Source organism: Taeniopygia guttata, chromosome 10 (assembly GCF_048771995.1).
Source record: "Taeniopygia guttata chromosome 10, bTaeGut7.mat, whole genome shotgun sequence".
Classification (NCBI taxonomy): Eukaryota; Metazoa; Chordata; class Aves; order Passeriformes; family Estrildidae; genus Taeniopygia; species Taeniopygia guttata.
In genome coordinates, this window is record NC_133035.1 from 7,474,657 (window position 1) to 7,489,644 (window position 14,988).

The following is a 14,988-nucleotide window of genomic DNA, read 5'->3' on the forward strand; positions in this document are numbered from 1 at the left end:
CTGTCACCCCTGCTCTCAGTTGCATGTCAGCAGCTTTGCGTGCCCTTTTGCTCCACACACCATTAAGCCAAGAGGAAGTCTGAAGCCCTGCCAATTGGAAACACAGAGAGGAACTGAATCCTCAGAAATATCTGCTTTGCTGTAGAAGACAGATCCTTTAAAAGCAAATCTTCTTTCTCCAATTATCAACTTCTAAAGCCAAAAAATGAATTGAATGTGAATGTAAGCCATTCACATCAGAAATCTAAATAATGCAACGTTCACCGTTTCCAAGTTTGTGACAAACTTGGATTTTCCAGCTTGAATTTCCCATGCAGATTCATTAACTGGGTTCTGTTTAAAGATCTTGGCGTAAAGCATGTTCCCAAATCAAAGGTAACATAGTCACCCTAACTAAATTCCACTTCCTTAGAATGAAGCTAAGTGCAAATCCCGTTGAATGGACAAGGAGCATCTACAAGCATTTAACTTCTACAGCTGTATCTCAAGACGAGCAAATATGTGCAAGGAACAGATGATCATCCTGTATTTCTTGCTTCCTAGGTGAGCACAGAGGAGACTAAACCAGGCACCATACTGGCTACTCTGTAATCTCTAAAACTGTTAAGAGAGGAATTTACGATGCACTTTTATCAACCTCTCCTAAGAAGCAGCCTTCCTGCCTTTCTCCAGAGCAGTGCTTTGGTGACACAGCAGCTCTGAAAACTTCAGGGCCACAACAGCCTATATGGACATGCACATGTACTGAACTATGGAGGGACAGTGGCCACTAAGTCACACACATCCAGTCCCTGAGCACAGGCTTGACTGTGAAAGCAAATAAATGGGTAAGTCTTAAGCTGACTGAAAAACAATTTGCCTTAACTCAGCCATACTGAGGACAGAAATATCACAGTGGTGAATTTTTCCTGATCTATAAACATGCTATAAATTAAATCTTACTAATTTTGTGTGTCATGCAGCCCTAAATTTCATTTTCTTGCAAAATGAAAAAAAAATCAGGAAGAATTTTTTACCCAGAATATTATCTGATCCATTGACAGGTGGAGTGTGTGAGGCAGCTACATAAGGTGAACTGCTGGTACTGCCACGATGGAAGCTGGACATTGGAGGAAGACTGGCATTTATATCTGTAGGTGAGACTGAATGCGGGGGATAGCTCTGGAGAGAAGAGAAGCAGACATAAGACATTAAATAGTCCTTAAATAAGTGTTGATATTTTAAGATACCAAACATGTAATACCCAGCTCTTTATTACAGAAGAAAGGGACTCATCCTACCTCTGAACAGACCACTACACAACGACAGATTTTTATTTATAGAACAGACATTATTAAAAGAACATAAATCTAATAATACACAAAGTTTGGGATTTCTAATTGGGTTTTTAACTGACATACATGAGCAGAAAATGAAAAGTTAATTCTCATAAGTTAGATCTCCATACATGACTATAAACAGATTAATGTGTGCTGAGTCTTACCAAACGGTCGTGTGTGTGCAGGCTGCCGTAACTGCCGGACTGGGACATGTGGGAAGAGGAGCCTCCAAGCATCCCACCGTAGCCAGGCTGGCTCATGCCATTGGATGAACTCCAGAGGTCAGAAGAATTGTGGGTCCCATCTTTTTTGGTAGTATTTTTTCAGTAAAAAAGAAAACAAGAAAAATACATTTAACGAAGGATACTAATTTCTCTGTTCCTTTACAAGATTATTTTAAACAAATACAGAATTCAGTCACTGAGACTAATATCAGTGAGGAAATGGTGACCAGTTTATACTGCATCTTCTATTTTCATACCACCACACTGTTGCTATATTTATTTCTAAAAAACCAAAGAAACAACAGAGGCTTTATAGCTGAAATATAATCCAACCACAGCTGAGAAAATACCACGCACTTCTGCTAATTACACAGACCTTCAGTAAGGCCAGATTTAAATCAAGAGTGTTGATAAAAAGTCCAGACTGAAAGAAATAATAAAAAAGGAGGTGGAGGGGTAAGAAGTTTGGCCAAACAGAACTCATCATAAACATACACTGAGAAACATCTATTTACCTACAACAAGCAATTTATAGTCTGAGATACCCTAGCACCACAAAAATATAAAACCATTTCAAAATAGCAGATTTAAGTAGCTGAAATTACTACATTACATAAATCTTAGCCTGTGTGTCAGTGCAGTTTCCCTTCTGCAGCACAAACTGAAGTGCTCTGTGAATTCCCGTACTGAGACACCGAGCTCTCAATGTGCTCCAAACCCTCACCAGATTGCAGCACGAGCTAATTGTGTGACATGAGGCTGAGGAAATGGATTCTGCTCTTGTTTCGTTCAGTGCAACCCCTTTTTTTCTGGCATGCTGGATATAAAAGCATTTAAGACTATAAGACTGTTAGCTGATATTGTACAGTCAAATTCCAGAAGAGTCAATAAGCCCCCACCTCATTTTTCTCTATCACTCCAGTGTGCTGCTCTGAAGCCCCTACAAATCAAAGGATGGGAATTCTGTCCATCTGGCCTGGTGTGTAATCCCTTTAAATTTCAGTCAGCAATTAATGTCATGAGCAAAACTTTACATCAACGACAGTTCCCTTCATCTAACTGTTTCAGAAGTATATAAAACTTAACCATAAGCTCTAGCACAATATGCTCTCTTTACACTTCTCCATTCACCCAGTAAAACAGTGTCTGACTGCAGATTTCTGCCTAAAGGACAAGTGACATTTTACCCACCTTGCATAAAGAAAGTGCTAGCAAACATACTGCTTGGTGGCTTAGGAGATGGGTAACTTGGAGATTCTCTGTTGAAATCATCAGAACTCGGGGATGGTGCATACACCTACATATTGGAGGGCAATAAAAGCAGGTTAGCAACAACTGGGTGTCATGCATAAAAAAAACCACAACAGCATACAGATATAGAGAGAGAAAGCACAAATAAAAAAAGAACAGTGTAGCAAGCCGCAGCATTTGTTGCCCTTGTTTTATTTGCTTTTTAGCAAGTTGCCACAGTACAGAGGAACTACAGTAGAATGATCCTAACAACACACTTTCTGGTGTGCCAACTCAGCCAGGTGGCCTGATAAAAGCCTGAATGCTGATTTTGCTTTCTAAGTACATGACTCGCACAGACTTGTTGCTCAAGATAAAAAAGCAAGATAAAACAACTGGGCCCAAAACAAATTTTATTTTAAAACAACTGTATGCCTATTTGAATATTTAATTAGCTGGCATCCCAACAATCAGAAAGAAAAGAACATCCAGTGACAAATGGAAAGGTTTTAATGCAGCCGTTTTATCATCCATTCAGAAACTCGCACGCCTTTGGAGAGCCATCAGAAAGACACACATGCATGTCCTCAGGAATAATCTTAAAACTGCAACAGCAAGCACATAATTTTCACACTGGCCTAGCATTAAAGAAAAGCAATACTATTGTTTTTTCAGTGTTAACACACCAGCGGAATGCCCATTCTCAACTTGTGAGCAATAAATTTTCTTTTCAAGTTAAAAATATAAGATACCAAACAAACAGAATGACTCAAAGCCTTTCACTGTAGCAACTCTAACAAGAAATATAAAGTGCATTCAGGAATAAGTTCAGTAAAATGAACAAGGCCCTGTATTCACAAAGTCAAGGACTTTACTCATAATTAGTTGTTCTATACCGAATATTGCAATGATTAGTGTGTATTAGGAGATAAATAAAAAGCAAATCAATATATATGACAGCAAAATATATAAAAACATAACATTGAAACTGGAGCATCTTTTTGTTACGAAGCAAATAATGTGGTAATTTTAACTGTTTATTTGTTAAATACAGACGACTTCATAAATACATATACGATGAATAATTTCACAACTTTAAAGCTTATATAATGCAACTTAAAAAGTGCACTATGCCCTAAGATTCAAAAGTGATTATTTTGATTCCCCCCCTCCCCCATGCGTGTACAGACACACATATGTTTCTACAGCATTCAAACTCTCCCTGGTCTTTCTGAGATGTTGTTTACCAAGCAAGAGAAGGGCCAGGAAAATCAAGCCAACCAACAAAAAAGCCTAAGTTCCCCTAAAAAAAGAACCATTGTCCTCCCAGAGGCTGACTGTTCTGATAGGGACATTGAGGATAGAGAAGTGGGCAAGTCCCGCTCCATTTGCATCCCAATCCCCCTCCTCCCGCCGCCGAACGCTTTTGCAGCCCTGCTGTTGTGGGAACAAATGGCCGGGATGTGCCTGAGCCAGCGCCTCTGACATCACCCGCACCCAGGCACTGCGCTCTCCCAGCACTGCGCTCTCCCAGCACTGCGCTCTCCCAGCACTGCGCTCTCCCGGCACTGCGCTCTCCCAGCACTGCGCTCTCCCGGCACTGCGCTCTCCGGGCACTGCGCTCTCCCAGCACTGCGCTCTCCCAGCACTGCGCTCTCCCAGCACTGCGCTCTCCGGGCACTGCGCTCTCCGGGCACTGCGCTCTCCCAGCACTGCGCTCTCCCAGCACTGCGCTCTCCCGGCACTGCGCTCTCCCAGCACTGCGCTCTCCCGGCACTGCGCTCTCCCGGCACTGCGCTCTCCCGGCACTGCGTTCTCCGGGCACTGCGCTCTCCCAGCACTGCGCTCTCCCGGCACTGCGCTCTCCCGGCACTGCGCTCTCCCAGCACTGCGCTCTCCCAGCACTGCGCTCGGCCTCGGTTCACAGCAACACCACCGCAGCAAAATCCCTGCAATTCCACAACGGTGGAACCGGGACAAGGGCACAGGGCACGGGCACAGCTGTCTGGATGAGCCATGTAATGAAAAGGGCAGCAGGTAAACAGACACCTAGTTTGGAGGAGTCAAGTGGAAAACTCAAAACTTTTAAGTTATGTACTTGTTTACCATTGGTTTTTATTGAAAACAAATGAAATTTTTTTTCAGAAAGCTGCTCAATATTTTACTCGAAATTTTTCAGTTTATGGAATAGACGTAAAATAGAGATGCTTACTAGACCTGAGTGACAGAATGACAATACATTCTGAGCAATGTTCGCAGTACATATGTATTTACTCTATATGATGAATGCATGTATATTCCATGCCTGGGACATATTTTAACAGAAATGTCACTCTGTCAAATTGTAAATACTCGCACTCATAAGACTGCAAACATATTAGGTAAAACTGGGCTTAATTTACAAGTTCTCTGTTGTGCAGAATAACACAGCATATGCTATAGCTGATGGATAATCTATCACTGTCACAGGACAGCAGTGGAAACAAAGCTTTATGACATTTAGCACTGCCATGCAGATGTACACTGATTAATGTGAAGTCACCTACAGTGACGAATTCTACTTCTTTTAAACTGCAACGTTATCGATGAGATTTGTAAACACAAGCTTCAGAATGAAATTTGAACATTTTACATAATTGGGCAATTTATAAAAACTGATTAAACACTGTCTCAAAAGGGGAATTAAAAACTCCTACAAATGTATAATTTACAAATATGTATGTACAAGCCATTAACATAATAAAAATGTTATGAATTATATAAACGTAAAAGAGGCCCTTCCAAACAGCTACATGAAAGTCTTAGCACAGACACATAACTTCATATAGTTTCTGCTTGTTTTGGTATCTTAACTATAGCTTGCAAAAACATAGCTGCAATGTTATGAAGCTGCACTTGTGCCAGTCTAGATTTTTCAGATCAAAGGGTTCTTGCGGCAAAACACAACTGATGTGGTCTCAAAGACTTCATTAACTCCAGATGTGGGGAAATAGCCAGCCAATTCCACAAAAGGAGCGAGTCTCTTTTAGTTACAATCAGAACTACCCACAAATTAAAACCAGGCCTCTGATGTCATCTGATCACCTGCAGATGAGCGCCGGGTTTTTTCTGGTTAATGACCTAATCATAATTTTTGTGCTGCGTTACTACAAACAAAATTTAAAAGCAAAGGAGAAATTTTACTAAAATTAACCCAAAGTCTATGAGATGCAAAGTACAAAGGTTATAAATAAGAAAGTTGACAAAAAGGATGAAATTTTATTTTTAAGTGGGGAAGCAATGCATCGGGGCAAGCAGTCTGTTCACTCTGAAAGGCCCACAAGCAGTGGGACCCCTACCAGCCAAATGTACCCCTACGGCTGCTGGCATGGCTGTGCAGAGGCTCCCCAGTAGGACTCTGTGTCCTACTTAAAGGGCTTTCTCTTCTGCAACAGCTGAGTAAGGCAGTTAAAAATATGACGTGGTTGTTCAAGACAGCCTCTTTTAGCTATTAAACTGATAACACTGACATCCAGGAGGCATCAAACCAGTTTTTCCTGGCTGACATTCCCACTAAGACAAGGAAGGAATACTGTTTAAAGGTCAGCCTGTTTGCAGTCACCTTGAAGAGGGCTGTCTCCAGCAGGTAGAAGAGAAGCCCATCGTTAATCCCCTCAAAAGCACTGTGCCCAAAGGCACCTAAAGTGCCTCCATGCTGACAAGCAAAACACTCTCCCATTATGAATGGGAAATTCCCTTCCGATAAACTCAAGCCAAAACCAGTTTTTTTACATGACTTATCAAGTCTTGGACTCGACTTTTTTTGGAGCTGTGCTAATATATACATCCATCCTAACGCTGCAGCGCTCCTGAAGGGCTGATAGCCTCTGCTGAGGCAAGCAGGACAAACGAGTTGCAGAGGACATCAAGGCAGAGACCCACATCAGTCTCTCCTGCACCCTGAATTGGCTTACGTCTCTCCAGCAGGAAAAGAAGGATGACAACACAGATTTCTTTATCTGGGGTAGTGGTGGGGCCTGACTTCAGAGCTGAAGAGACATTAGCCATACAACATCATATTTTTGATTGGGTTTTTTTTTTTTAATTTGTTAATCAAAACAAAAGTATCATCAGTTCTGAAATCTGCCTTGGTGATTACCACAGGTAATGAACACTACGGTGAAACTTATATGGACCTAATATATCTAAAACATTTCAAATATTACTCACTGTTGCTTCTGTTTACTAATACAAGTGCCAATAACTTCAACAGTAATTTGAAGATCTGGGTTTACCAAATTTTATGCTACATAAAACTTCCAAGGCTTGTTCTATAAATGCATTTAATAAATATAACACTTGGAGTCCTGTTGGCATCCATCCTCTCAGGCAATTTTCCTGTTTCAAATTCTCAAATATTTATCAATGTTTAATATTAATGTTAAAAGCAGATTAAAAAAACAGCAGTGAAGCAACCAAACCTACTTCCGATGAGCTCATGCTATCTCAAGACCAAGGCTCCCATCACACACACTGTTTATGAATTATGTTACTCATTTAAGCATAGTTATTAGCAATTCTTGGAAGTTCAGGAAAATATTTGTCAAACTGCTTGAGACAGAATTTTTTGAAACCAGTAAAGATGAATAACCTATTCTGTAGCTTGCAAACTCTGCTAAGTAGCCTATCTGCATTCCATCAGCATCAGTCATGCAAGTGAGCACTGATGAATGATTTGTACATGTGGCAGAACTTTACAGAGTATTATCTGCAGGTTTTGCAGCAAAAGCTAATTTTGCTGAAAGGCAGTTCTAGGAAAAGGAAACTTGTTTTCATGTTTATTGTATTTCTTACAAAATCATATACTAGAAGTTAAGGAAAATGTAGAATACTAACTATAATTTTCCATACTCCTCTTTACAGCAACACAGAAGCTTCAAAAAAAAAAAAAAAAACCCAACTAAACCCAAGATCCAGTCTAAATTATTGTCTGATATTTAAGGAAGAAGATAAAATTAAGAGTCCTAGTGTACTAAGTCAGTATCACCACATCCTCAAACATACTTTTGTTTCCAATACCAGGTGTAAAGGTTCATGCATTTAAAAAACCCTTCTCACCATCCAAAATGAAAATAAAAGACTCCTTTAAGAAAACAGTCCTGCCTGCAAATCAAACCATATTTTTTAAGGATGGTATAAAATTCAAACTTCTTAGAGTAGCTAAACTGAATTCCATCTTAAATAAATGTTTATGCAGTTTAGGCATGCTATACATGCCTATTTGGGTATTTTTGAAATGCAGAATCCCACTGTAATGATACATAGCAGAAGCACTTCCTAGCTTCTTCCCTAGGGAATGACAATTTTAAAGTCATGTTAAAAAGCAAGAGACAAACTTAGCAAAAATCTCAAATTCAGTATAGAGAAACCTTTGGGCCTGGTTTGGTTTTTTTTGTTATTATTATTCGTTTTTATTTTTATCGTAGTGTGAACTAGAGAGGGGAAGAAAAAGAAGCTAAGGCGGCAAAAACATTAGGAAGAAATATGTGTTTATATAGTGCTTGAAGATTCTTTTTATATTTTATTTCCTAAGCAAAATCTCTTCACCACAGTCTTCAAATCATGCTGTCACTAAGGGACACATGCAACTATGTCTTCAAAAATTCCTGATTGAATTCAGATTTTCAGGAAACAAAAACCAGAACAGTTGAAACTACTCCGCCTGTTTCTTAACCTGTTCCCCTATTCCAGAAGGCTGCTCGAGCTGTGGGAGGCAGTGCCCCCAGAAACACGCAGCAGTGGATACAGGCCGTCTTTTCCGTTTGTCCCCCTCTTCTCTGAAGCCACTCTCTGGCTGTGCACCTCCAGCACAGACTATTGTATTTCTCCAGACAGACCTTGCTGTGCACGTGCTAATGGGAGCCAAGGCACGGAGCAAACGAGGCCTGTTCCTCTTTGGTGCGCACGTTCTGAGCAATACAGATCTGCCCATACAGCACCTGAGCCCATCCCTGCTGCTGTCATGTGCCCAAGGAAATGGACATAACCTTCACTTTAAAGCATTAATAAAGCTTGTTGCAGACAAGACACCCTTCTGGCAGGGGACCACTGCTCTGCAGATTGGCAGTTCAACCCAATGGAGTGGAGCAGGGAAAACTCTCTTGGGCTGATGATTTGTAACTCATCGTTTTTCAGTGGGATGGGGAGGGGAAAGAAAAGAGCGAGAAACAGAAAGAAATAAAAATCCAGCTGACCAGTGTTTACTACCTCTCTTTATTCAATGTCCACAGCCGCGTACCCCTAGAGATTTTCCAGATGATCTTATATTTGTCCTGACTCACAAATGTTAGCTTTGACCTTGCGTAAGTTGCTGTGGGCAGCATATGGTACAGAACAGCTTTAATTGTACCTTCCTCCCTGTGTACTAGCTGGCCCAATACTAATAAAAGCAAAATTGAATCTTAGCACCTGGTTGCTCCAAAATTTACAAACCGAAAACATTTTACATGGACGTTAGAAGCCGTAGTGCATTATTTACTGCATATCAGGCACAGCAAGGCAGGCTGTCGTGTCCTCTGAGCATCATGCCGGATTATGAACGTTCCGCTCTGCCCTAACGCTCAGTGACGGCCGCCAGAGCGGCAATTGCTGCGCTAAAAAAATCCCCAAACATACCCAGCTCTCCCCGCACCTCTGTGCATTTTTCATCTATACACATGTGCTCATCAGCAACATGTTTATAAAAAGCTTCTTACACTCTCAAAATTCTCAAGGAAAAGAGTATTTTCTCAAAAAAATTCCTAATATAAGCTAGTTCACCAAAAAGCAGATCACAACACACTGCATATATGCAAAATACCTATATTTCCTGACTTTTTTTGTCCTTTTTAAATAGGCATTGTAGAAATCTACTGTAAAAGATGCAGGTTCTCCACTCTGGAGAAGAGCTCAATCTCAGCCTATGATAAGAAAAATAAATATTTATTTAATAATAAAATATACTTGTACATAGACTGGTATATTAAACCAACCCATAAAATGCATAAAACAATAAAGTAAATATACTCAACAATCTATTCTAGTATTAAATAGTAGTAATAGGTGATATAAAATAAAATATAATAGTTTTTAAAAATTATTCATTTTGGTGATAACTGACACATTACTGCATTGTCATCTACATTAAAATAATTCTACGTACATTTAGAAAATAACTAACTTATTTCTATACTTGTAGGTGAACTGAAAACAGTGGAAATCATGCAAGTCTATTTTACTTTTAAACACAAAGATGGTATCAGACTTCTATTTAAATATCATTTCAGTACCGTTGTACTTCCTAAAATCTAAATTAAAAGGCCACAGTGAATGACAAAGTTTGCTTAATTGTGCATTAGTTTAAAAAAAAATAAAATTAAACCGCAAAAAGGCCTAATTTACATTTGCGCAATTATCTCTACCTAAATATTTCTGCGGCTTTATTTTTAATGGAGATTAGGTATTTTGATTATTTGGGGGGCTGAGGTCTGCAGCATGGCTCTTGAGTAAAGAAGAAGATAAAACTTTATTGATAGAAAAAAATTTTAAGTATAGTTTTGATTTTTTTCCAAAAAGCTCTATATGAAAATGTTTTAAGCCTTCCTTACACTTATTTTCTATATGTCAACAGGTGAAGGGCAAAAGAAAAAAAAAAAAAACAAAACAAAAAACCCCAAAAACCAAACAACAACAAAAAACCCAGGCTATATTTAGTGCAGTGCAAGTGCTTTATTTTCTTTATGAAACAGATATGGTCTTTTTACTTTTTGATTTAATGAGGATTCTTGGAATACATATTTTTTCCTATAGCATCTATCACACATAACAGTAAAATTTCACTCCTCAGCAAAGGATTTGTATTTAACCACTACTTTTTACTTTGATGAGTCCTTCCTAAAACAAAGAAATTAAATAAACTGAACTTCTTCTAACAATAAAAGTCTCCGATTTATATTTCAGGCTTTAATATATGTATCAGTCCCTAGTGAATCATCTATTGGGCTGCTCATATGCTTGGTTTTAAGCATAATATTAAGCTTTGTTTTGGCTTACAATTAAATAAATTGAAAAGAAGAAAACATAATAAAAAGTTTACACATTTTCTACGTGTGAGTTCTCACTTATTTTGTGAGTAAATAAATCAGATTTTATATACATTAGCAAGTATCGAGGAATGCCAGCATCCAAAATCTAATACAATAATCTAAATAAAAATCTCCAACTTGAACAATGAGGTTCATGCTAGCAACTACTAATTTATCAAACAATACAAATAAAAGCACTAAGACATCAAAATTAGGGTATGTACTGTTCTCTCACTGCAGAAAGGTTCATACAAAGATCTGGCATACACACCAAGAGGCGTGCTTCAAAAACTAACACAAAAACCAATCCCACAACTCCACATAACCCCCTTATGTATATTTAAATTAGTAATTTAGGCAAACTTGCAGTATTCCTAGGAGAAACAGTGGTAAAAGTTACTAAGTTTTTTTTTTTAAGAAATTAAATAAAACCTTGGGCAACATGATATAGGATGATCATATGATTTGTCATCTATTTACTAAGTTTTCAAGCTCATAAAGGTCACCTCTGACCCATAACAGGCACATGCTATCAATTTTCAAGCCATGCCCTCCTACAGTACCAGCACTTCCATCTACTATATGCCTGGAAATACTTAATAAGATCAAAGCCTTTTTTCCTGCTACAAGAACAAAGAGAAATGTTGTAATAGAGTGATCTGTGCTCTAGAAAGAATAAAATCAAAACTCCATGCAAGTTATATTCCCTTTGCTTCAGGGGTATTGTATAGTTAATTTTACTTAAGTCTTATATATATCTTCACATAAAACTTCAAACAGATTGTTTTAGCCTAGGAGCAGACATGAAAGAAAAATCATTTCATATTTGAAAGACAGCTGGCATTTATACTAAAGGAAATGAAATAGAGACCAAGCGATTTTACTGATTCCTCAGTCTCTCCTCCAGTGTCTTTGCTATTATTCAAGAAGCTCATACACAGGATCTTTTATGAATGTAAAGATTCATAATTTAATTACCATTGAACAAAAATCTTGGCAAAAAAAAAGTTTACTAATGAAAGCAAAACTCACTCAGGCCCACGGGAGGTGGACCAGCAATAAAGAAACAAAAGAAAACCAAAAAAAGCCACAAAAAAGATCATTATCAGTATCTCTTTTCCTACTTAATACTATTTTTATAACAGAAGAAAGCCAAAACCACATACAACATAAACAGACTGGAAGAAACTCCATTGTTAATTTACCATCGTATGCTAATTTTTACACACGAAAATCAGAACTGGCGTTCTAATTTAAAAGCTAGAAGTATTTACCACAAAACAGAAATTCCTCGTCCGATTTCCACAAAGTTAAATCCACAGAGATTTTTCCCCCCCGCCCCCTCTCCGGAACCCGCATTCCCCCCCGTCCCGTGTTTGCAGGAGCGTTTAAGGGTTCCGAGCTCCCGCGGCGATCGCCCGGCGCGGGCGGGCAGCGCTGGCGGCCGGCCCGGGGCTCGGCGCTGCCCGGGGCTCGGGCCGCCGGAGCCGGGGGGCTGCGGAGCGCCGCACGGGCAGCCCTGCAGCGCTCGGGGAGGGTCCTGCTCAAAAACAAACCCGAAACAACCCCGGCCAAACCCGCAACCCCCGAAGAAAAGGCGCGGGCACGCAGGAACACAAACTTCGGCGTGTCTTGCGCGGCCGCCCGTCCCCCGCCGCACAAAGCACCCCCCGCCCCAGCCCGGTCCCCTCAGAGCCCGGTCCCCTCAGAGCCCGACTCGCCGTGCGCCCCCGGGGACCTCCCGCCCCAGCGCAGCCGAGCTGGCGGGGCCCCGGAGCCAACTTGCGCGAGCCTGGCCCGGCGGCCCCGGACAAAGGCGGCCCCTCACCGTCTTGCCGTTGTAGTAGTACATGAGGGAGCTGCTGCCCACGCCGGGCACGGGGTAGGCGCAGTACATGGCGCGGCTGGCGCGGGCCGGGCTCAGCGCGCCGCCTCCCGCTCCCCACGGCATCCACCCGCCGCCGCGCACATGGAGCGCTCAAAGGCGGCTTATGCAAAGCAGGACTGAACCATCTCCGGCCGGCGCGGGGGTTGGGCGCGGGGGGCGCGCCAGCCCCCGCTCCGCGCCCCGGCCCCGGCCCCGGGAGGAGGCGCGCTCGGGCCCGCGGGCGCTGAGGGCTCGGCACACGCAGCCCTACGCGCCGGGAGCCGCAGGGAACCCGCACATGGGCACGTCCTGAGCCCTGAGATAATCGTCTGCTTTTTGTTTTAATTAAATTAGAGCACTTGTGGCCGTGCAGACGCTGCTCGATGCAGCTCCAGCCACACGGCCATCTGGCTCTGTCTAAAGTTGCTTCCAACTTTGGCAAACGCTTCCCAAAGGCGCGGGGAGCTGCGGGGAGCGAGTCCCGGGGGAGAGCCCGAGCACCCCGCGCTCCGGGGCCCCTCCGAGCCGGGCAGCCTGGGCCAGGGAGTGACCCTGACACAGACAACACCTACACAAGGCGCTTGGGTTAAAAAAAAAAAAAAAAAAAAAATCATGTCAATATTTTCACTGCATGGAATCATCCAAAATCCATCTTTAAGATGGGGTATACAAACTATAAGGAAGGATTCTCTTGGAAAAACAAGTCGAGGGTCCCTTTATATTGTTTAATATATTTTTGTATGAATAAAGCACACATACGTGCCCATACAAGACAGGGCAGAGAAGGGGAGAGGACCTCAGAAACTTTGTCACATCACAAAACACAAAATCGTGAATTATTCAACACAGCAGACTGCAACTTCCAGCACAGAGATCCCTCAATATTTGCACACTATCACTGCCTGGTAGGCCTTTTTGCTTTCTCCACTGAGCAGAGGCACTAACTAACATTAACTCTTAATGAGCCGTACATTTTTTTATTTTCTACAAGTGAACACAGCTGGTTATTAACTGAGCTTCTACTAAGTCAGATACTTGAAAAAAATCCAGGAAAAAAAAGGTTAACACACAACCATGTTTCTCCACCTCTATTTGTGTCTACTGCCAATGCTGTGAATTCTCCCTGCCTTCCTCCTGACAAAAGCAGGAAAATATTTCAGGATAAGGAAAAAAAATGGGTAAAGTTCAATTCAGCCATTTACAGGGAGAGAAAGCAAGTTGCAGAAGTCTGGTTCATTCTGCCAAGCACCTCGTGTGTCAGTGAAAACCCTCTGAACTAAAAAGATCCACAAGGGTGATAAACTGACTGCAGCTGAATACTACAATCAGATAAAAATCTCTGTATAATGTCCATTATCTCAGGACATAACAACTGTAGTGTCTATAAATATACAGAATATATACACACTGACAAAAAATATTCCCATCTCAAGCTTCAAATGCTTTTTCAGTGAACTCTTCCAGTCAATTAGACTACTGTGCTCAGAGTATGTTGGCAAATACATCCTGAAGTTTCCATCTGCTGAAGAACACTTGCATTTTTACTGCAAGTCAAACTACGGATCCAGAACTGTTTAACTATGCAGCAAAGCTAATGATATCTGAACCAAACTCCTCTCCAATACAAAAGGCGTAGCAGCAGCAGCTGCAAAAAAGAACATCACTATACTGCAGACTATTAAATTGCCAGGCCTGCAGAGTGACTGGCGGCTTCCTTCTTCCCTAGGGACCACAAAGACCCATTTCAGTCCCCAGAGAGTCCCTAAGAACATTTGATTTGCAGCTAACAATGCCATTCCTTAAAGCTTCTCACTAATGTTTAGGACTCTACAGATGAGACATGCTAAAAGATCTTCAGACCTTTGCATGTGCTACTTCTTATAGTGCAGTAGATTAAAAACACTACTTCAGAATAATGTACAACTTAGAAAAGTTGGAAAAGACACTTTAGCTTACAGACTTGAAGTAGTAAGAGAACCCTTAAAAAATAATTTTAGCATGCAAACTTTTGAAACATTAGAAGTACTTCCAGGGTAACTGCAGTCAATTCTTTGATGTAAAGACTACCACCAACATAGCTGTAATTGCTACTGCACCTCCATGCACACATGCCCAGATTTCAAAATAGTTGTATTAGAGATGAAGAGCATGATCAAGCCCCCTTCAAATAATAACCATTATGTACCTAATATAAGCAATTGGAAAAATGTTAAAAGCATCAAGCAGTGAAACCTAACTTGACTGTG

The 14,988-nt window shown here is 41.0% G+C and overlaps 1 protein-coding gene across 11 annotated transcripts in view; it reads right to left on the reverse strand.

Annotated features, from left to right (window-relative positions):
• TCF12 (transcription factor 12) overlaps positions 1–14,988 on the reverse strand; it is a 158,991-nt gene that overhangs the window by 27,098 nt on the left and 116,905 nt on the right. For 6 of the 11 annotated variants that reach the window (XM_030281176.4, XM_030281177.4, XM_030281175.4 and 3 more), the window contains exons 10-12: positions 2,735–2,840; positions 1,484–1,623; positions 1,017–1,161 (exon numbers count right to left, since the gene is read on the reverse strand). In XM_030281176.4, the coding sequence (XP_030137036.3) occupies positions 1,017–1,161; positions 1,484–1,623; positions 2,735–2,840 (391 nt within the window). Of the gene's footprint in view, positions 1–1,016; positions 1,162–1,483; positions 1,624–2,734; positions 2,841–12,596; positions 12,616–12,667; positions 12,891–14,988 lie in introns of those variants that run through there. The other 5 variants (XM_030281180.4, XM_030281179.4, XM_072933879.1 and 2 more) reach the window with 5 other exon arrangements.